This window comes from Molothrus aeneus, chromosome 6, assembly GCF_037042795.1.
Source record: "Molothrus aeneus isolate 106 chromosome 6, BPBGC_Maene_1.0, whole genome shotgun sequence".
Lineage (NCBI taxonomy): Eukaryota > Metazoa > Chordata > Aves > Passeriformes > Icteridae > Molothrus > Molothrus aeneus.
In genome coordinates, this window is record NC_089651.1 from 39,817,859 (window position 1) to 39,840,622 (window position 22,764).

The 22,764-nt window shown below is 44.5% G+C and overlaps 2 protein-coding genes across 2 annotated transcripts; one reads left to right on the forward strand and one right to left on the reverse strand.

The window, feature by feature from the left end:
* The first annotated feature begins 4,914 nt into the window (after positions 1-4,914).
* EIF2B2 (eukaryotic translation initiation factor 2B subunit beta) lies at positions 4,915-10,837 on the forward strand. The gene is made up of 8 exons (XM_066552619.1): positions 4,915-5,092; positions 5,713-5,833; positions 6,363-6,511; positions 7,225-7,388; positions 7,660-7,755; positions 8,614-8,751; positions 9,395-9,461; positions 10,346-10,837. The coding sequence occupies exons 1-8, from the start codon at positions 4,930-4,932 to the stop codon at positions 10,501-10,503; spliced, it is 1,056 nt and encodes a 351-aa protein (XP_066408716.1). The 5' UTR covers positions 4,915-4,929; the 3' UTR covers positions 10,504-10,837.
* A 354-nt stretch (positions 10,838-11,191) lies between these two features.
* On the reverse strand, positions 11,192-21,891 carry LOC136558279 (DNA mismatch repair protein Mlh3-like). The gene is made up of 8 exons (XM_066552620.1): positions 19,835-21,891; positions 19,120-19,191; positions 18,041-18,149; positions 14,777-14,936; positions 14,111-14,134; positions 13,832-13,913; positions 12,397-12,548; positions 11,192-11,665 (listed from the first exon to the last, which is right to left on the reverse strand). The coding sequence occupies exons 1-8, from the start codon at positions 19,929-19,931 to the stop codon at positions 11,588-11,590; spliced, it is 774 nt and encodes a 257-aa protein (XP_066408717.1). The 5' UTR covers positions 19,932-21,891; the 3' UTR covers positions 11,192-11,587.
* Positions 21,892-22,764: the final 873 nt, after the last annotated feature.

Here is a 22,764-nt window from a genome sequence, read left to right on the forward strand (position 1 = left end):
CCACACCCAGCCCAGAGCCTCTGGCCGCTTATCATGTGGATGCAGTTCTCCTGCTTTTAGTTGTCATAATATTGACACAAAGCAAAATAATAGTGATGGCGAGACTCTGCCTGGCTCTGGAAGGCAAACAGGCAAGGAGACGGGGAGTAGCAGACTCCGCTATTGTGTGGGACAGGGCAGCAGCCAGGGCTGCTTCCCAGCTCTGCTCCTCAGCATCACTCCTGCTGATAAGAGGGGATGTGGGATGCGGGTGGAGGGGGAATATAAGCTCCACAGCACACCCTCCCTGCTGAGGAGAGTGGACGTGTGTATCGGCAGGGCTTCATCCCAGAGGCTTTCCTAGAATGTGGGTGGAGGAGTGGCTCATCTCTCCCTTTCCCCGAAACCTGGCAGCTGCTGAATAGCTGCCATCACCCGCAGCAGACAATGAGCAGAGGGGAGCCCGGGGCCAGCTGCAGCGCCGGCAGCGCGGGAGCAGAGGAACTGCGGGGAGCTGGCTGGTGACCAGGAAGCAGCCCAGACTGCTGGTGTTACGGACCCCTTGGTGACCACACGGCGTCCGGGCTGCACTTTGTCTCGCTCCAAGGGCCCGGCTTCCTGCAGCCACACCAGGTTTGCTCCAGGGCTTCTCTGAAGCCAGCCCAGAGGGATGAGCCCCCAGCAGCATCTCCTCTGTGGCCCAGGCAGAGTGCCATGTGCCATGCACCCTCAAAGTAGTGGCAGGGCCACAGCCAACACCTGCATGGTGCCACTGGGTTTTTTGAGCACTTGTGCCTTTGGTGGCAGCGAAAAAAGCCAATGCCTTTTCAGGGTGTGAAGGTCCAGGACACTAATAGCAATGCTGAGGACAACAGCTCCCAGCCAGCTCTCTCATCCCTTGCTAGAGCTTGTTTTCCTACATGACATGCCGTGACTTCCCACACTTCCCTCACCTCTTCCTGACCAGCCTGGCCTTTGAACCAACTGCCTCCAGCTGCCTGTATCACGAGGGGAGACCTGGGCTACTGCCATAGATGAATGAGCCGATGAGTGAGGCTCCACATCCAGGGCAGGCATTTGGACGCCAGCTTCCCATGCCTCTCCCAGGGGCTGGGAAGAGCAAGAGGCAGCCCAGCCTGCTCTGGTTCCACAACAAGCCCTAGAAAAACCTTCATGCTTCCCAGCCTTGGTCTCTATTTTTAAGGCTCCTAAAAGGAGGGGGGCGCAAACTACAAACTTGCTGGCAGGAGAGACGGTCCCTGGGCTGGATTCAGAACCGCCTACTCATTTTCCATAGGGATTGTGGACTCCATTGGTACCACAAGGGTCTGGCTATGGACTTGGCCTGCCTGTGTGTGCTGTGCTGACGTGAGGATGAGACAGCAGCCATTTTCCAGGCAGGGACAAGCGCACGTACACGCAGGCGGCCAAGCCAGGAGCTGCCCCAAATCCTTTGCTAACCTGAGGTACTGAATCCATCCTGTCATTCCCCTTAGCAATCCCTGCCTGTTTCCCCTTGGCCACCCAGGCAGTCATGGCAGCCAGGCTTTTCTGAGGTTGACCAGTTTGGAGACAGAGTGATCAGCGAGGACCTGCAGAACACATGCCCTGGTACCTGCAGTGTCAGACTGAATTTCAAGCATGCCAAAGCTGCCGATGACTCAGACAATGTGCGTGTGCCTGAACAGCCACAGAGCTCAGCCTTCCAGCTACTCACGTACCTGCATTGGATCAGCAGCTGTTTGTTTGGGCTTTTTGTCTTCTTTCCCTGGAAGCTTGAGTTTTAAACATGCATTCTGCACTCAGTTCAGCTCACCGTTTCCATCCCCTTCACTTACTAAGTGGCCTGCTTTCTCCTCTGTAGCACACAGAAAACACTGGTTTGGGCTCCCTTCAGCAGATTCATTCCTGCCTCTCCATCTGTGACTACAAAAGCTTTGGTCTTGCCTTGTTTTTGTCCCAGGTCTTTGAGTACAGGTTTTCTAAAGAGCAATCAAATCACACCAAAGATACCTTAGTGCATCTTTCCCTTTAGACTGTGCTTTGTGTTCTCCCCACACCCATGCACTCTGACCTCCTTAATTCAGTCACTTGTGCTCAGCAAGTGGCTTAGGCACCCAGCAGTAATGCTGCTTCTGCCCATGTCACCCACCCAGCCTTCACAGTCCATGCTGAGCTGACAGCCTGCCCTGCTGCTCCTGCTGGGCCATGGCTCAGCTGGCTCTCCCCTGCTGGCTCCTTCTCTTTGCCTGTGCTGAGCGTGAGCAGCTCACTTTGCAGATGAGTCCAATTACTGGAGTTCAGCAAACTGATTCTCCTCCCTGGCATTTTATCCAGCCCACTTATCCACTAAGAGTTTCTAATCCAAACAGCCTCCCAGCACACGATGTTCCAGTCCTCCCAGGCTCTACCCAGCCTCTGTCCTGCCTTGTCCTCTCTCACATGAGCACTTGGGGGATGACATTCAGCCCCCAGGGATGCAGAATTCCCTGGGCAGAGGGAAGCAGTGTCTCCAGCAGTCAGCCTTGATGGCAGAGAGCAGGATGCCATCCTGGCTAGGCTGGCAGCTCTCCAAGGAGGTGAGACAGTTTTCAGCTCCCCTGCAGGCCCATAAAACGTGCTGCCATGCTCGGCTGGCCAGCTCATTCCCTGCTCAGCTCTTTTGTGCACATGACCAGCACTGTCTGCACTGTGCCAGCCTCCTCGCTTGCTTGTGCACCAGCTGGGGAGCTGCAGCCACCAGCTCTGCCCAGGGAAGGGAAGGGAAGGGAAGGGAAGGGAAGGGAAGGGAAGGGAAGGGAAGGGAAGGGAAGGGAAGGGAAGGGAAGGGAAGGAGGGTGGGCTGTGCAGGAGACAGCTCTCTGTGGCTGTGGCAGCAGAGGGGGTCCTGTTCCATAACACCCAGCAGCTGTGTAGCAGCAGGTGAGTCTCCTTCCAGCTGTACAGGGCTGCACCTCCCCACCCCCATCCCTTCTGCACCCTGCCACAGCCTCAAGGCAGTGGGATTTTAGCAGACTGCACCAGGGCACCAACATGCATCTTTCCTTCCCCACTTGCCCTACAGTCCCTGTGCTGTCTTTGCTGCCCATCCTCCTCCTCAATGCCTCCTTTTCAGTCCTGCTGGGCAGTCCCTGTCTGACTCCTTGGGTCCTGGCAGCAGCAGCTGGCTGCTGACAGTTGGATGTCTCGTAGCCATGGTCCCTGTGAGCAGCCTGAGATTTGCCTGCAGCTCTCCAGAGAGCCCCAGGCTTTGGCTCAGCTCAACTCTGCAGAGCTAATGGCTCTGAAATCCCCATTCAGAGGCTTTCATTCATGAAACACAGGGCAGCAGACCAAGCACAGGACTCTGTCCCTCAAGGGACACCAGACTGCCAGCTGCCTAAACTGGCTGTGGCAGCAGTGCCCAGCAGAAAGTGCTACAGGGGAAAGAACAGAAACAGCACAAATGGGAAAAACTCTTCAGCCTGGCAAAGCACTGGGAAAAAACTGTCCTGCAGTAGTTACTGGGACCAAAGCAGGGAATGTAAACAGCCCAGCATCCACAAGGAGGTCATAACCTCAGAGCCCTGTTTCCCTTCCTCTTCTTCATCCTGCCTAATCTCCAAGAGCTGCTCTGTTTACTAGCAAGATAAGTAAACAAACAAAAGAAAGTTCCAACACAGTGATTTTTATTTTTCTGGCCAATCCACAGGTCCCAGTCCCTGGGTGCACATGTGGGAGCTGTTTCTGCACACCAAGGCAGCTGGCACACAGCCCTGCAGGACCAGCAGCAGGCAGCTGATGGGCACAGTGCATGCCAGTAAGTGGCTGTGCAGAGGGGCAAAGGGGGAATGGGGTTTCCCTGCACAAATGCAGAGCTGGGCAGACCTTGCTCCAGGGAGCCTCTGATTTACACACTGTGGAAGAAAACATACACCTAAATCTGGGGAGAAGGAGGAGACAATGCAGTGGGAACCAGGATGTGTCCATCTGGGACAGTGGGGCCCAGCACAGTGGAGCCAATAGCTGGGCAAACCCTGTCACCCTCTACTGACTTTCTCCAGAGGCAAAGAATGGCACAAGCTCATCATGGAGTGAAGCTCTGACTTCTACCCAGGGCTGCACTCCCCCAAGCACATCCAGCCAAACTCAGATGCGCGGCCTTTTGCCAAGCATTGGAGGCATGCAGCGAGCTCCCTGCCCCAGGCTGCTGGTCTCTCTGGCTTCCAGGCACACAAGGGCACTTGAAGAAGCAGGAGGAAAAGAGAGGCATGGAAGGACTCTCAGTCCCCTACAGGCTTTGGGTGACAAATCACCTGCATTAAGGTCTTGGAGCCAGCACACCAGCTGTTGGTGTTTTGCTGGGGACCCAGCAGCCCTTGAACAGGAGCTGGCTGTAGGGTGAGTCCTAAGCTAACCAGACGAATGCAAAGAAGATGTCATGAACATCCAAGGCCCTACCGGCCTCGCCATGAAGCAATCACTGAAAGCTTCCAGCATAAACCTGTTTGCTTTTATTTCCTAATCTCAAACAACAGGACACAGACCAGAGCGATAGAGTAAAGCAGTACAGCAATGAGAATTATTCCATGGCTCCAAGAACTAGACACAAAGGAGCTACATTCCTGCCTTATCCAAGGCCGGTTCTGGCTCTGCCAGCAAGAACAATTGGGCTGCCAGGAACTGCGCCTTTCCCAGCCCGTTTGATTTGGCCCTTCAGAGGCCGGCACGGCGCGCTCCAAACCAAACTCTTCCGTGCGCGCTCCAAAGCGAACCCGCCCGTGCGCGCCGCAGAGCAGAGCCGCCCGTGCGCGCTCCCGCCACCCCAGGCACCGCCCGTCCCCGGCCGCGGCACCGCCCACCGCCGGACGCGCCTCTCATTGGCCGAGCCGCCACCGGGGGGCGGGCACAGCTCCGCGATCTCCGCCAATGGAACGGCGGGAGGGCGGAGGAAGCGGAAGTACCGCCGTCATGCCGGGCGCCGCCGAGCGCGGCTCGGAGCTCTCCGAGCAGATTGAGGCCTTCGCGGCGCGGCTGCGGCGCGGTGGGGAGCGGCCGCGCTCCGAGGATACGGCGCGGCAGACGCTCTCGCTACTGCGGAAGATCGTCGGGCACGGGCGATGGAGCCGGGCCGGTGAGGGCCGGGCGGCGGCGGGCGGACGCAGGGCTTTCCCCGGGCGATTGCGGCTCCCCCAGCTCCGGGAGCGAGGCGGCGGCGGGGTGAGCCGCGGGAGGGCAGCTGCGCCCCGGTCGCAGCTGTCGGGCGCGGAGGAATCCGCAGAGCCGGGGCGGGCCCGAGGCGGCGCCGCTGGCGCTGGGGCCTCGCTGTCAGCGCCCAGCGCCTTCGCAGTGGCTGCCCTGGCGCGGCGGAGCCCTTCCCGGGCCTGCCGTGCGCACGGCCGCGGTACCTGCGGAGCTGCCCTGCTCCAGCCGTGCTCTCCCCTCCGCGGCGGCAGTCCGCGCACGGGCCTTTCCAGCAGCACGCCGTTTCCTCTTTCAAAGGAAAGGCCAAATGCACTGCTGTTGGCCTTCTCTTAGGTCTGTGTTGTGTCCAAGCGTTTCAGACTACAAAACCCACCAGTGGAACCGGCTGCTTCGTGAGGGCTCTCTGCTCGCCCCTTCCTGGTGTTTCTTGGTGCTGTGGTCCTTGTGCTGGAGCAGCTGCTGGCCCTGGGATATTGAGGGGGTGCACTGGTTTGATGCTCACATGGGCTTGCTCTGGGCAGCGCTAACCAAGGCCCTCCCCTCTTTTAGGGGAGCTCATGGATCTGATCCGGACAGAGGGCCAGAGGATGATAGCAGCTGAGCCGTCGGAGACAACAGTGGGCAACATGGTGCGACGGGTATTGAAGGTCATTCGTGAGGAATATGGCCGGTAAAGCGCCCGCTTGCTCCCTGTATCTCTCTGAAAACCCAGAACTGCTCTTTTAAGCTGCTTCTGTAAAACTCCTTAAGCTTCCATCACCCCCTTTTCCCACTTCTCCTAGAGAGGGATTCAGGGAGTTTAACGCCAAAGGAAACCCTGTTGTTTCCACTGTAGGTGGTCACATTTCTTCTTTAGAAACCCCTTGGTGTATGTGTTGTGAGTGCATGACAAGTCTGTGCCCTGGCCTTGGGTTGTTCTCTCTCTCTGTACCTAGGGGGATCCATCCCACTGGAGCAGTAGACTCGAGCCTGCTCCTTGTCTGTGGACAGCAGTGTTTGCATTTGTCTTAAGAAGGCACTTTCTGGCAGAGATTTGGAGGTTTTTCTGCCAAGACAGCTATGGAGACCCTTTGGTGTGGCATGGTGTGCCTCCTGTGGGTGGTTTTCCTTCCTGTCTCTTCACATCCAGGTGTGCCAGCTCAGCCTGGCTGTGGCCCTGTGCTCTTTCCTGAGGCTAAAGAGGCCACTTCTCTCCACAGGCTTCACGGGCGCAGTGAGGAAAGTGACCAGCAAGAATCCCTGCACAAACTCCTGACTTCTGGAGGACTGAGCGAAGATTTCAGAACCCCTTATCCCTCCCTCAGAGCTAATGTTATTGAAGCTATTAATGAGATGCTAATTGAGCTAGGTACAGATGGGTCTGAATTGCACCTGAGTGAAAATTCTTATGGGATGGGACTGATGCTTCCCCCTTCTCTATGTGAAATAAAACAATAAGGATCTGGGAGGCTTAATCTGAAGGAACCAAGGGACTGAAGCCCTGCTGCTCCCATGAATTAGTTTTAAGTCCTCTTTGGCTTATGGGGAGATGGGTAGATTGTGGAAGGAGCAATATGGGGGGCTGTAGGCTATGCTCTTGGTCTTCTGGGAAGTCTCGAGTCCTGTGAAGAAGAGTGTAAAATCCCTGTGCACATATAACCTGACCCTTGTCACAAAGAACCGTGATACAATTTTCTTTTTCTGTGATTTTTGTGACAAATCAGGCACCCGGCCCACCTTCTGAGGCCCAAGTTGCCCCACTATTGAACTACAAAAATGTTGAAGTTTTGTGGGTCTCGTGGTTATCTGGAGCAGTGCTGACACAATCCACTCCCCTCACAATGGAGTTTTCAGTACAGCTGTTGTTATATATAATGAGGGTATAGCTAGGCAGCATGGGGCATTCAAGGGCCAGCTTCTTGGTTCCACTCCACTGGCAAAAAGAATGGATAGAAACACTGCTCCTGCTCTACCAGTGCTAATAACATTGCTTTAGTGAAAAATCTCTTGTAGGACAGTCCTAGCAGCACAAGTGTTGCTTTTGCTGGCTGCCTCTACACCCACATGTTGCTTGTGTTCCAGAGGGCACGACTGATAACATAGCAATGCAGGCCCTGGAGCACATCCACTCCAATGAGGTGATCATGACCATTGGCTACTCGCGCACAGTCGAGGCCTTCCTGAAGGAAGCTGCTCGCAAGCGCAAGTTCCAGGTCATCGTGGCAGAGTGTGCGCCCTTCTGCCAGGTAAGCCCCAGGCTGGCTGGACCCTATGTCCCACATGTTCTTACTGAAGTCTTGTGTCTGGAATCAAGGTGAACATTATGGAAATTCCTCTGCAGTTGAGAGATTGGAGATAGCTCATTTACCTACCCCAGCATCCTTGAGTTGAAGGGCCGTGTTCAGGTTTCATCACTTGGTATTTTTGCAGTTCAGACAAGAATTGAGTGCTGATACCTTTATAGTTATACTGCAGGAGCTATGTCACAGGAACCAATTGGATTCTTCCTCTTTTTAGGGTCATGAAATGGCTGTCCGACTGTCTAAAGAGGGTATTGAAACTACTGTCATGAGTGATGCAGCTATTTTTGCTGTCATGTCTCGAGTCAACAAGGTAAGGAGGGCTCCATTGGGGGGAGGGATTTCATGGCAGATTGGGTGCTTAGGCCTCTCAAATCAGCTGCAAGTCCCAGCAGTGATGGATGTGTCTCTTCACTGAAGACTCAGAATTGTAATTGTCCCTGTTCACTGCTGGGGTGGGGATTCAGTAGGAGCTCCAAGTCAGTATGATGACTGACTGAATGGTGACAGGTTTTTCTGGCTTAGTGGCTACACTTACAAGAGAGCCTCAAAGGATTAGCCTCAGTTTTCAAAGGAGATGGAATAAAAAGCAGCATTTCTAAAGGGAAGAAACACCCCTTTGCCTGAAACAGAAGATGACTGTTGAAGGGAATAATTAAGATTTGTCTTGTTAAACAGACGTGTTCTGTATTTTTAGAGATGAAAACTTGGCACCCCAAAATGGGGAGAAAAAAAGTACTTGTAACATATTAAAATGCAGCCACATTAGTTTTTATCTGTATATTTTGAGCTGCTTTATATTACTCCCTCAAGCATAACGCAAGGGAATTTTTGCAGTGAGTAGTCAAGTTACTTGTACAAAGCTCACTTTGTAGGTTTGTAGAAAAGGGACCACAGCCCAGTTTCTGCTTGGTGTTCCTTGCAGTAGAACATACATTTCTTCTGAAGTTCTCCGGGCTGGAGTCATGCTCTTGTTAGTGAGGAACGTCTCAGTGCAGAGCCAGTGCCAGATGAAACAGATCAGGCATTCAGCTGCCCTAGAACTCCAGCTGCTGGCTGGCTCTACTGACACAGTCTTCCTCCAGCTCATCTGTCAGGGTCTGAGCCAGGAAGTGTTTCTTCCCCACTTTGCTGTGGAACATGCTATCCAATTCTGATTTGCCCTTTTAAGGTCATCATTGGTACAAAGACAATCCTGGCCAATGGCGCCCTGATTGCTGTGAGTGGGACTCACACTCTGGCACTGGCAGCTAAACACCACTCCACTCCACTCATTGTGTGTGCCCCCATGTTCAAGCTTTCACCACAGGTAAGTACAGCAGCTCTTCAGGACTGCACCTGCAGGGGCTTTTGCTTGTAGGAGCTTAGGGTGGAGAACACCATCTGTCCCAAGGCAAGGTCAGTAAATGAGCCATCTCCCCCATCTAGCACTGTTACTTCAGAGAGGAGATCCTTACCCAAATCTGGCACACCTCAGGATCTCCGTGAAGCACCTCTGCAAAGCAGTACATTGGATATCAGGATGTAGACCACTGCCTAGACTGATGAGACTGGCATTGCCACACTTATTTTTCTTCAACCAGGACACATTTCAGTTTATACCATTAGTGTTGAAAGGCAGAGAATGTAGAATGAGACTCTCTTACACTCAGTACTTTTTCAATATTGTCAGTGTGAAGTTGCAGACTGAGGAAGTCACTCCTCCAGTTCACTAGGCTTTGGTAAGGGCAGCCACATCATAGAAGGCTCTGAAAGCTTTGAGGAAGACCTTCTACCCATAAATGTTAGAGAGGTTGTAGACACAAGCACTATGTAGTTTTTGTAAAAGGAGTTAATATCACCTGGCAAGTCATCTTCCTCTGCATTAATTCCTTCCAGTGCCAGGATCTGTTTTCACAAGGATAAACAGGTAGGGCTTTTTTCCTGATCTTCCTGTCCTCTTTCTCATTTAGTTCCCTAATGAAGAAGATTCATTCCACAAGTTTGTGTCACCACAGGAAGTGCTGCCATTCACAGAAGGTACTGGTTATTCTTTATACATCTGGTCAAGCTGGTTCAGACATTTTTTTTTTTGTAACTCATACAAAAAATTAAACATCAGACCATGTTATAACCCAAGACAGAAAATCCTTTTTTACTGTCTTTGACAGAAAAGAGTGCTGTGAACCATTCAGTTTTATAACTGTATATTATGTTAAGTAGAGAAAAAGTATTTATTTTGAACACTGTCTTGGCAGTTTTGCTTCTGCTTTGAAACTGTTTTATTATAGGATGGTGATAATGATGCCAGGTAGGCAGCAGTTTCCTGTGGGACAGGGCAGATGCCCAACACCGAGGGCAGCTTTCATTCTTTCCTGTAACTCCTTGAAACTTTGTAACATGATACAGCCATTGAAACATCAGTGTCTCTGCCATGGGCTTCCCACAAGCACCATCTTTAGAAAGGCATCAGTGCCCAAGCCCATTTTCAGTTAGCAAAGTCTCTTTCAAAGCCCCATTTCTATGTGACAAAGAAGCAAGACAGCACGCGTGGCAGCAGATTTTAGTTTTGTCCTTCTGAGCATTTCTTTAAATAATAACTTTGGCAGTATCAGGATTCTTGTCTTACATATTGGTAGGGTTTTTTGGCAGTTAGTCAGTCTACTACAGTCTACATCAGAGGGGATCTGGGGTTTCTACCAGCAAAAATGACCAGAAACAGAGTATTGCCATTCATTGAAGATTGCTGTATAGCTGTAGTTTGATGACATCAGTGAAGAAGTTGGAAAGTATTCAGGATGTTCAGGTACTGATTTCAGGGTGGCATATGCATATCCAGTTTGTTTAGGTACTCCAGAAGGTGTGCAAAAGACTAACTGTACTTTGAGTTGCTTTGACTGATATTGCTGCTATTCACTTCACAGGGGAGATCCTGGCAAAGATCAATGTTCACTGCCCAGTGTTTGACTACGTCCCTCCAGAGCTCATTACTCTCTTCATTTCTAACATTGGGGGTAACGCACCTTCCTACATCTACCGCCTGATGAGCGAGCTCTACCATCCTGATGACTATGAACTCTAATACTGTGAAGCACATCACTGTTCAGACTCTTTTATCTTTCTCTTTAGAGAGATACAACAGCTAATTAAAGTATATGTTGCAAAGACAAGTTGCTGTGGGGAGCCAGTGGGAATTTGCTCAGCAATGTCTTTTCTACCCAAAAGCATAAGAAGGCCGAGTTCTTGTACAGGTTTATATCACATGCTGTGTCAGAGACCATGTGGAGCTGCTAACACACTTTGATTTTGAAATAGCAAGGCATATGTGTAACTCTGGGGCAGCTAAGCTGTTACTTCAAAGTATGCTGCAATAAAGGCTGTTTACAGTGATCTCACTGTTAAGCACATTTTCCATATGCAGTTGTTTTGTTTATTTAACTAGCAGGAGTTTTACCAGTGTAGTCAGTTGCCTGCACTCACTGCATGATGCAGTAGCTGGCTTTACAGTGTGCTTTCACATGTAAATGTGGTAGGAGTAGAAACCCATCAACAGTTGTCTTCAAAATGGATATTTAGCTACTCAGTTATTTCTGTGGGGCTAGGTGGGGATTTAGAATCTCTCACTCAAGAACACAAACTGCAAGGAGTTGGAGAAGGCAGCTGTGTGTGTCATTCATTGCCAAGTTAAGTGTTTCTTGAGTCTAAGTTGGCATATATATACTATGAAGCTGGTCGATCCTCATTCCAACCACTGCCATGAGCCCAAGGAGTGAGTTGAGTGTGAACTTTATTAAGTTTTCAAAGTACTATAAAATACACTAATTAAAATTCTCATCTCTATTATGCAGAATTATGGTGTGCTTGCAGAAAAGAAGTGCTTTGCTTCAGTAGCTGCAAGTGGCTGCAACTCCTTATACCCAGCAGTGCAGCACTGACATAGCACCCAGACTTCCAGTGCTATTCCTTAATGTTGAAGATGCTTCTCCAGGCTCCAAGGGTGGGCTCATCCTGCCATGTTCTCCTGGCTGGTCTCTGCTTCTTTGGTCAGTAGTCAGAGGAGAGCTTTGGTGACTGCAGTGGCTCAGAACTTGGCTCCACACAGGGTAGTCTAACCACAGGATCATGGATCATACCAATGCTTCTAGTGGTTGCACTTTAAAATTTTTTTAAATACGTTCTTTTTTTTTTCCAAATAGCTGCCATGCTCTTGCCATCTTCCTAAGTCTAGTCAAATTAGGTTTAGGCTGGAGGGAGAAAAATTAAGCACAAGTCATAACTAAGTAAATAAGTTTCAGTGTTTTCACACTCTTTGCCTTAATACAGTCATTCCTAAGTTAATATCTAATTCAAAGTCCCACCTGACTTTCAACAGAATCCAATTTAATAACAATAAAGTACAGTAATAGCAAAAGGGAGGAATAATGATTTTGTTTTAAATGTAACCTGATTTAAATATAATTTGAATGTAACCTTATTTAATGGAAAGTGTTCATAGTCATGGCAACAAGATGATCTTTGAGGTCCCTTTCAACTCAAACCATTCTATGATTTTTCTAATAAATGTTGCTATTCCTGTGCTTTATCCCCATTTTATAGCACCTTAAACTTTGGAAAAGTAAGCATTAGTTTAATTAGCATCTTTGCCACTAGCAGAATTTCAGAATTTCCATGTTTTCCAAATTTTACACTTCAAAAAAACTGCAAGCACTTTAAATGTATGCTTAACCTTAAGGACACTATTCAAGTCAGTGTGACTATTCAAATACTATATGGTACGATCCTTGCTAAAGTATTTACAGGACAGATGGCTTTTGTCCTGAAGTTTCATTTTATTGCTAACAATATGTAACAAGTCAAGTAATAGAAGGCCAGTGGTGGTGGTTTCAAACGGGATGATCTTAGTTCTAGCACACATACGTGATGCGCCTCTGATAACCTAGAGCACGGATTAGCAGAGGTGTGTCCCACACAGTACCTGTTTTTCCTGCTGTAGATGGTCTATGTCTGCAAGAGGCAGCATTGAAGGTCTTCCATGAGCACACTGGAAGGGTAGCTTACAAGATGATAAAGCTTCAATAAGCCTGCAGCTCTCCTCCAAAGTCAAATGCTCATTAAACTTAATAGCTCCTGAAAAAGAGAGACACATTCTTGCCCCTGCTGCCAAAGAGGACTCCACTTCCTTCAACAGCTGTGGTTTTCAGTGAAAACTTTGCCTGAGATTAGCTGAGAGGCTGCAAAGGCAACCCAGAGCCTGCAGTGTGGCAGACTTGAGGCTTGGCTCAGTTAAAGAGTCTGCTGTATAAGGAGATCAGCTTTTCATGGCTTAAACTTTAACATAGTCCAAGTCTGATGGACGGTAAGATTATTACATTTTGGCATTCCAGGTAATGTTGCAAGAGGCAAATGGGCTTTTTGTGTGTGTGTGTTACTGAAATTGGAAACAGCTGAAATTGGAAACAGTTCACAAATCAAGAAATATTAAACCAAGACAACAGTTAATAACAGTTTCACAGGCTTGAGTGGCTCTCCGTGGCTGCGAGGGACAGGTATCACTTCTGAAACCAAGTGCTAGCCCTGCCACTGAGTCCATTCTCACAAGTGAGCACTTAAAGGCGTCCAGAGGAAATTCAAGCAGAATATTAGGGAGTTATTCCAGAGGTGTTTGCAAACTTCAGCCTTCACAGATGCAAAAGACCATCTGCAATATGCTTTCAGCCTTGAGACTTTTTTAGACACAAAAACCCAAAACCTATTGACTGCCAATTGAAAACTGAGACACTGTTGAGAAAACAGATACTTCTGGTTCACATTTGCCCTTTCAGTGTGATCTTGTTGATACTGTATATGACACAGGAATTGCAACAAGATGCTGGAGCTACTGCAGTCAAGACCAAGAAGGCCTGCTCATTGCCAGGTGCTGGAAAGCAACAGTTCCCTGAGATGGAAATTTTTACCACACTCCTTCCAAAAGTACTTGAAATGTTGCAGGCACACTTAAACTACCACTTGGGATACTTAAAAGAAATTAAAAATTTGGAAACAGTGGCTAAATGTTCTTTCCTGCATGCTTTCAAGCAGATTCTAGCACCTTCCCCCTTGGCCCATCATAGAGCTGTTATTTGAATGGTTTAGAGCACACACAGATGAATGCATCTCAGAACTGTGTGTTTCACTTGAAGGCTGGGAAGTATGTTAGGCCCATACATGAATAAACTGGGGGAGTATTGCTTATCCCTTAGTGCTGTCCATGAGCATTACCTCCTCATCCCTAAGAAATAATCTTTAACCCTACAATAGCTGCAAACACATCCAAACACTGCCCCAGGGAGGATGATGCGTATATACAAAGGTTTGGGGGAGGAAAAAAAGCCAAAAAGAGACAGAATGAAAGAAAAGTACAGTTTCCCTACCATGACAGGCCTGGGAAGCTAACACCTTCAGAAACGTCAGAGGCAGTGTCCCTCGCGCTCCTCCTCTTGTGGTCTGCAATAGCTAAAGGCAGTAAAGGAACGTCATGTTACTTTCCATTTAATATGAGAAAAAAGAACTGTAACACAAACGAAACTAAAAATGAGGAAAAGCTAGGAGATTATTTAGTCCACTCTCATTTGAAGCTCAGCAGGCTCCCTTTGATTCACGCAGTAAGCATTGGATGTTCCAGTCAACTCTAGAAGTAGACAGCCACTCACCTCAACTTGTTCTTGAATAAGCTCCTAGAAGAAAAAAGGTAATGTCATCAGTTGCTATTTTTCCCTTCCATCCTCCTACCCTACTTTGTTTACATCTGTGTATAATTTACTGTGGACTGCCTGAATAAGAAAAAGTCATATGGTTTGTAGTACACTGACCACAGTGTGGAAGATCTAGGTGGAAGTCCTGACCTCCCACTGCAAGTAATCACTTCAGAAATTTCTCCCTCAAACTGCAGAACATCTGAAACAGTGGTTTTTAGAAAGCCCTACTGACCATGTAGAGATTTCATGGAAGCAACTTTAATGTTACTGATACATAAATATTATTTGTTATGACTTATTCATTTTACTGTTCCTTCATTTAATATTTTTTCTGTTCCTTCAAGCATTTACTGTTTATTCAAGCATCCATGTGCACTAAACTGTTAAAATATCTTTGCTATATACAGTTTTTCTTAGCTTCTCCTCTAGTCCGAATCTGAAACAGTCTTCTATCATTTCAGTTATAGTTCAGTGATTTCAGTTTGGGGACTATTTAGCTACTAAAAGGGATGGCATTCACATTTGCCACATGTGTCTCCTTCATAACAGAACTTGTCATACCTTGGGCCATGAATACAGAACAAGACCCACTATCATAACTTCACCATATGCACAGCTGACCTCCACAATACTTTTAGTGATAGGTTGTCTTTTCCGCCGTAATTCGTTGGCTTCTCTTTCTATAAAACACATTGGCACTTTCCTCACGAGAATCAAGGAGTTGTTTGTCTCAGGAAATGATAATTCAAGACCCAAGTCCTCCAAATTTTTGTAGCAGCATCTGAGGAAAAAAACCAAACAGAAATAAGACATCAACCACTGTATCTATGACTCCACAGTACATGTAAACATTTCTGTATTTCTGTCCACATACATGGTTTCTCATATCACTTCCTGTAACAGTTTCCCATCTCAAAATCCATGCCTCATGAGATTCCAAGTAATTTTGCCTTTTCAGCTTACATTCAGACATGGTTTTTTCACTCCAATAACCATGCATTTTTCATGTTCCACAACTACAAGATCTAAGAGTTCCTGTGTTATGTGATGAGAGGCTTTATTTCTAAATCTATAAATCTGCCTTTTCTGAAGATGTCTGGTTCAACATACAAACATTCCAAATATTGAAATTACACAGCATTAAGACTATTTTAAGTCTAATCTAAAAGAACTGTGATTTCAATTAACACATATTAGCAAATTCTTAAAGTGGAAAAAATATTTTAAGAAATTTAGGATGGTTTAATGAACTTTATATCCTGTTAAGCAAAGAGAATACAGGAAAGAACAACCTCTAGTTAATTATGACATATGTCAGCCTGTGGATGGAAAAATACACACAAAAATGAGACTTCACAGACAGATGAGAGCTTATCTCCAAAATGAAAACAACTGTAACAATATATACTTTATTAATTCAGGGAGTATTCACTTAAAACAAAGGTGGTAAAGGTTAGTTCTAGAAAAGAAATTCTTTGAGCAAAAAATAGAAAGAAGCAAATCTAAACTTCCTAAATCAATAAGGAGAATAGTACAATTATTAGCCTCAATATGAACATGGCTTATGAAATTCTATTTTAAAAAAAAGAAGACATGTATAGCCTTCAGCAGGCTATACAGAAAGAAAGACAAAAAGCCTATTGTGAATGAAATTACAAAATCCAAGCAGCTATTGAAATCAACTGGCCTTTTCTATTTTTTTTTAATTATTATTAAAAGAAAAAATAAAGAAGGAAGTTCAAGAGAGTCAACAGAACAATGCATTACTACAATGCCTAGTAGATAAATAACAGAACCAAAGCTGCAGGTGAACCAGAAGTCCAGCTGAACAATTAAACTGCAAGCATAGCTGAAGTGAAAGGTCTTTTAGACAAGTTATTTTATTGTATTACACCAAACTTTACCACAGAATACAGTCACAGTCTGAGAGTAACAATAACAATAGAATTTAGATTTCCACAAAATACTTTTAATCCTAACTTTTTAGTAATGATAGTCTCTCAGAGCAATGGCCAAGGGATGAACTGCTAATACATACTGAAAAATTATTAAGTCACACAATAAAAGTACTAGTAAGCTAGCACTAGTGAGCTTCTTGCTGAAAATCACAACTGGCATCCCTCTGTGCTGAATATTCAACCAGTGTCCTTAGAAGAAACATATGCCTTTTTGAGTTACTTCCTTACTCAGTTTTGTAGAATGTTTGTGATTTACCTGATGAAAATAGTAGCTCTCATAATTTATTAGCTCTTTCAAAAAGTCATGTCACCACTTAAAAGTAGATAAAAGAGGAAATGCAAAAGGTTGTTATGGATAGAGAAGGAACATCTATTATGATTTAGAGACTACGGAAGCAAGGTGTGCTGGCAACAGATGGTCAGTGTTCAACACGAGTCCTGATCTGTATCTTCGTGATTGTTTATTAATGATGTGGAAAAGAAGAAGCATGGTCAAGCAAGCAAATTTGTAGAAAGCACAAAATTATTTCGGTCAGCTGAGATTAGATAGAGACAAAGTTGAACTCAATCAGAATTTAAAACAAGTAGAAAAATAGAAGAAAAATAGATTAGAAATCAGTAGGATGAATGAAAAATGGGCAGAAAACCAGAATTTACTCCACCTAAAGACAAATAAATACAAATTATCAGAAGTAATTTAATCTATTTCTACTTTTGGCTGGCTTCTACATAAACAACAGAAATTCAAAAATTAACCTCCATTACTCTGTTTCTTTGCCTTGACCATCCACATAGAAGCAGCTTATGCAAGCAGCAGCAGACAAAAAAGGAGACAAAATATCAGGTGTGGATATAATAAACAGAAAACATGGGCACAGCTGCAAATCTACTGTACAAATCAATGGGATCCTCCCACTTGGAATATTGTATTCAATTTTAGCCGTCCATTCTCTAAAGTAGATCTATTAGAAATGAGAGACATTCATAGATGAGAGCAAAAATAAATCAAAGTTGAACAAGAGGCATTACAAATATTGTGATGTTAGCAACAACATCATTGAGAGGTGGGAACAAAAAAAAAATCCAAATATTACTGAAATATGAACAATACTGAGCAAGTGTATCCCTGTACTAGGCAACAATCTTAATAAGGACTGAATCAGCAGCTGTTGAGCTTGCCACAGGAATCACAAAAAAGAAAAAAGAACAGTAATGAAGTAATACTGACAGAACTTCATCTAAAAATTCAGAACAATGCACTAAAAAAACCTCAAAAATTAATGTGGCAGGCAACAGACAGGGATGTGGGGGGAAAGAAAGTTTGATGAGTGTCCAATAGGTCTGCAATAGTCCAACAAGAAATCTGTATCTAAACTCTTGAAGAACAAAAGTTAAATATCCTAATTGTAGCTAGGTCACCATTCTGAAACATTTGGGAAACAGTGTTCATTAGTTACTCTTGGCAGTCACCTAGGAAAAAGGAATGTGTTTTTGAATGATTCACAATACAGACTTTCCATACCCCATCCTCCTCTTCTCAAAAAGTGTCTGTAAAGTCAGTACCTAGGTTGACAGTCTGGGCACTGCAGTCTTTTGTGCACTCCCAGGTCCTGAGCCCCAGACAGGAGGAACTGTTGGAAGCTGCTTTGGCAGTCTTCTGGCCCACACATGAAGGTTTACTTTCCCAGGGAAATCAGAGCACATTGCAAAGGCACTAAAATGGCACACCCCAGGGTTTTGTCTTGAGATGTTGTAAGAACGTGCCTAAGAAGTGTATCTGTTTCCCTCAGTACAGACAGAGCCAACTGGGCTCTGCTCAGGAAAGAATCAACAATTTTTCTCCTGAGTTTCATGGTCACAATATATAGGTATCTTCCTGATCAACAGAGCCATCCCCCAAAATTGAGAGCTATTTGTCACTACTAACCGTAGAAATCTTCTTTGTTCTTCAGTAACTTCAATCTCCAAAGGGGGAGAGATGGAGGATGACAGTATTTTCTTCTTGCCACATGCTGCAGCTTCCTTCTCATAGGAATCTGTGAATGAAACATTTAGAAGTAACCCTCTTAAAATATTTACGGAGGCATTACCCTTAATGACCCTCTGGTTTGGCATGTAATCCCCTGCTTGGATTAAAAAATGACCACAGAATGCCTTCTCTTGAAACTTGTGGAGGACTGGGAATGTCACAAACCAGACATCCAGTCTCTGGGGAAGGGTTGGTTAATGCCACTTTGTTTTTTCCCACCAGTTCCAAAAAAGAGTCACCCTAAATAGCAAAACAACCTACTGATATATTTGGTTCAACTCAGAGAGAACAATTTTTCCACAGAAAGTCAGATATAAATGGAGTTAAAATACTATTCATTAAGCATTTCTTCCTTCAGTCTTTACCTTTTTTCAGTACCTGACCAAAAGGAGCAGAGTTCCTGGAACACTCGGCAGGAAGTGAGCAGTGTTTGTTGATGTAAGAGAAGGTCAATGATTTTTAAGTGCTTGATGGATGGTTATTGTGCTTTTTAACACTGAAACCAATGGCTAATGAGCTTACACAAAAGACTATTATCCCTTTGCAAATAGTCAGACTGTGGAAATTTTAGGCTTTAAGCACAGTATTTAGCTAAAAATGAACCAAATGAACTAGAGTCTTTATTCAGCATCCTATGTCTTATTCTTCACAGTATAACCACACAAACTTATTGATGTTGTTTTATTTCCTCTTCATTGTTTTTCCTATCAGTCTTCCTGCTCTTTCATTATGTCAGGACTATTTTAGTTCAATAGTTCTGTGGGTAGGGAGCATATCTTTTATTTTTGGAAAGGCTGCAAGAATTTTCAGCTGCCAATATTATGATTGCTACAGATACTGAATGTCTGCACTCTTCTAGGGATCAGGATAAAGATGTTAAATGGATAGATATCCTATTGGTTCTGTACATCCCAGAGAGCTCATTTGTACTTTTCTGTGCACTGATGATCTGTTTCTTAGACCACCTGAATCCTCACCTGCAATCAGCTGCTCCAAGCGGATCCGTTCATGAGCTGCATGTTGGTCCACCAAAATCAAGAGGTTTCCATCTAAAAATGTACCACAACAGATGAGAAATAGGCAACTTTGTACCAGACAACTGCAGGGGTCAGAAAGAATAACCACTTCCCAGAGGCCACATTTAGAAGATAAGTATCAGCTTGTTTCACAGAAACAAAGTGAGGAGGAGGCTGTGTTGGCAGAACATAAAGTTACCACAGAACAGAAATTCAGTGGTCCAAAATGGTGGTTAAATTAGGTAACTAAATTGAGTCAGAAACTCTTGTCTATTGACATCTTCATCTAACTTCATAATAGAGCTGAGATCACCTATAAACTGTTCTGCTTGACACTGTCTTTTAAAATGTTACAAAACCTACTGATTTTGAATGCCTTTTTTGTACAGCTTCAGAAAGCTTCAACAATGAATATGTCCAGACACTGTGAACAGAGACTGAAAGATATTAGCAATTTGAGTACATCTATTTTTATAACATTAATCTGAAGGCAGTAGGAACACTCAACAATGTCCAAAATAAAGATAAAGAAGATCCAAGAAATTTCAAGCAAAGACTAAGGTTTTCCTCTACTAACAATATCAGCCCAAGGCAAGAAGAGATTACAAATAGGACAGTGCTCCCTCTGCAGTCCACTTGACAGCCACCTCAACTTCATGCTATTAACCAGTCTTACCTGCCTTTTTTTCCATTCCATTCCTAGTGTTAATTAAACAAGCGATAAATTTATTGTCCACTTGCTGAAGAACCTGTAAGATACTCATAAAACTCATTATAGGCAGTACGATTATTTTTAAAATGAAGGCAAGCAAAAGAAACAACAATCAAAATGGATCAAGACCAACAAATAGCTAGTATGATGACTAGAGGACTGGAAGCCACATCTTTCCTAACCCAAAAGGCCTAGCAAAACTGGACTGAGAAGCTAGATAGTTATTCTTTATCAATACAGTGGGGAACTAAATATGGAAAAAGCAGACATTATTTAAGCTAAAAGATAATATTGGCAGAAGGTCAAATGACCATTAAATGGTCATGAAACAGTTTCGTCTGGATCTAAGAGAAAGTTTCAAAATATATTTTTAAAAATCTGGATAAACTTTTTCAAAGATAATAATAAGGGCATGAGTACTAACTGTTCTAAGGTGAATGAAATGGCCATGTAGAAACCTCCTTGAGTTAGGAATGAAAGTTGTGCACAGTGACTCTGAGTAATTGATCTGTTGCTATCAGCAAAAGAGAATGTAAACAACTTTTGTTTAACTTGCTAATCATCTGCAGAAGAAAGGAAGCAGTTTTTCCCTTCATTTTTTGATGTAGAATTTGCCTCTGTGACTTGATTCCACTTTCCCCTCAAGCATCAGAAATCAACCAGAGCAACATGCAATACTGAGATGAGGTGCACAATGCTTTCAGTATCTTATTGTTAGATTTCAAATATACAGATATGGTGTTATGGAGGAATTTCTCCCAATGTTACATAGACAGCTCACCCTCAATTCTCTGTTTCACAACATGTGCATTGTTCACCTGGTAGGTAAAAATTAATGGATGACTCTATTTCTTTGCAGGGATACAAGACTAATGATCCTTTTTATTCTTTTCCTGTTGCATGATACAACATTTTCTGCTTTTAATCTTTTGTAGAGATTCTCAAAATTGCTATAGGGTACTGAAGGCAGTATTTCGTTTTTTCAGAGATAGGAAGTAGTAATTTCCTCTAGTATTGCCTTCTTAAAAACATAGAAAGGAAAACATGATACAGGTAATCACAGAAACATTCAGTAAGTTTTAATGAACAGCTCTTATTATGAGAAAACAGACAAATGGTACCTTCCATTCTCCATCTTTCCTCTCTTGGCTTTGTGAAACATAACCTGTTCACAACAGTAACTTTATTTACTCCTATTATTTATGCACTCACAACATAAGTAAGGGAATCATTTGAATCCTTGTCCACTCTGGAGATGAACATTACCATGCCTCACACAGCCAGAACCTGCAATCTCAAAGTGAGCAACCTGACTGCATAAGAGTAGTGCCAGCTGGACCTGTAGGCCTTTTGTCACTGGGATGCAGGAGAGGAAGATAATCCACTCTGGCATTTCTACCCAAGCAAACTATCATATATGTAAGCTGAAGACTTATATTTACATTAGCTTTTAAGCTAACACTCAAAACATTTGATTGAAAAAAACCAGTGAAATAATAAAACTTGATGTTATTATGCCACTATTAAAAATCACTTTTAAGTGCAGACGTAAATTTTAGGGTGAAATTTCAAGTTTTCCATTAAATCTTGGATTTGATTTTGAAATCACTCTACTAAGGAATTGAATTTCTAAGGTAAATAAAAAATTAAGATAAGGGCACAGATTTAATAGAAATATGAACTAAGAAAATGCTAAACAACAAATATAAAAACTGTACTTTGAACTATCATTTAGTTAATAATGTTTCTAAGCAGCAGTAACAGGGCTATCTCTTGATTTTGATCTAATCATACTAGTCAAGTAATTTTAGAGTCACTTGCAGATAGCTGGTTTACCATGAGATGATACTAGGATATGGATGACACACATGTCTGCTGGTATCACACATGACCAAGAATTCTGTTAGTGCTTGTGAAAATTAGGAATGTGAACTGTTTTCCTGGATATTTCTTTCCTACCAGGTAGAAACATCAGCAAATCCCATCTGCTGCGTAGGATTTCAGGGATGAAAGCAAGTAATAGATTATATTGTACCTGCATTGAATGAACCATGTCTTTGGTGAAACGATAAGGATACAAGATATTGTGAATTTTCACAGCCAGACTGTCAGCCTGACCACTGGTCACATCAACTGCAATCTGTAAAAACAGGATTCCATGTCAAGGAAAGGCTCAACAATGCAGCAAAAAACCCCAAACACACAGAGCAAATACTCCCAATGAACCAGTTTTAACAAAAAACTAGAAATAACTCTGCATTTCACAAACGCAGCTTTCCATACAAGAATAACAGCAACTCAAAAACCATCTGGCAATACCTGTGCTTTTACCCCCGCGTATCTTTCCCATCTGGCTATTACCTGCTAATTTCAATGCATCCAGCTAATTCCAAGTACCTATCAAAAGCTGAAGTTAATGATCAGCCTACGTGAGCTCTCAGGGGATGGTATCACAAAGGATGCATGACCCCAGGATGAGTCAGAACACACGTCACTGCAAGGCTGAACAGAAGTGTTCCCTTCCAGAAACTCACCAGCAGGTGGTTTGCAGCTCCATGCCTATTGTTTGCAGGTGGAAATGGTTACATACATATGTTTACACACACACAACATGAGGATTAAAGATAATGCTGCCTCATGACAGCAAAGGAAGTTTTTCTAAAAGCTCCAACATTGTTTCCCTCTCGCATGCTGTAATCCTGCCAGGCTTTAAAAACAGCTATGATAAAATACATTTTTAAGACCTGTTCAAAGCTGGGTTATTTTATCTCTGTCCACAAAGCAGACAGACACTATATTACAATTTTGCCATTTGATAACTTTTAATTTTGAGATGACTATCTCTGTAGAGGGAAAGACAGTTTACAATGTTTTGGTTTTAGAATTATGTAAAA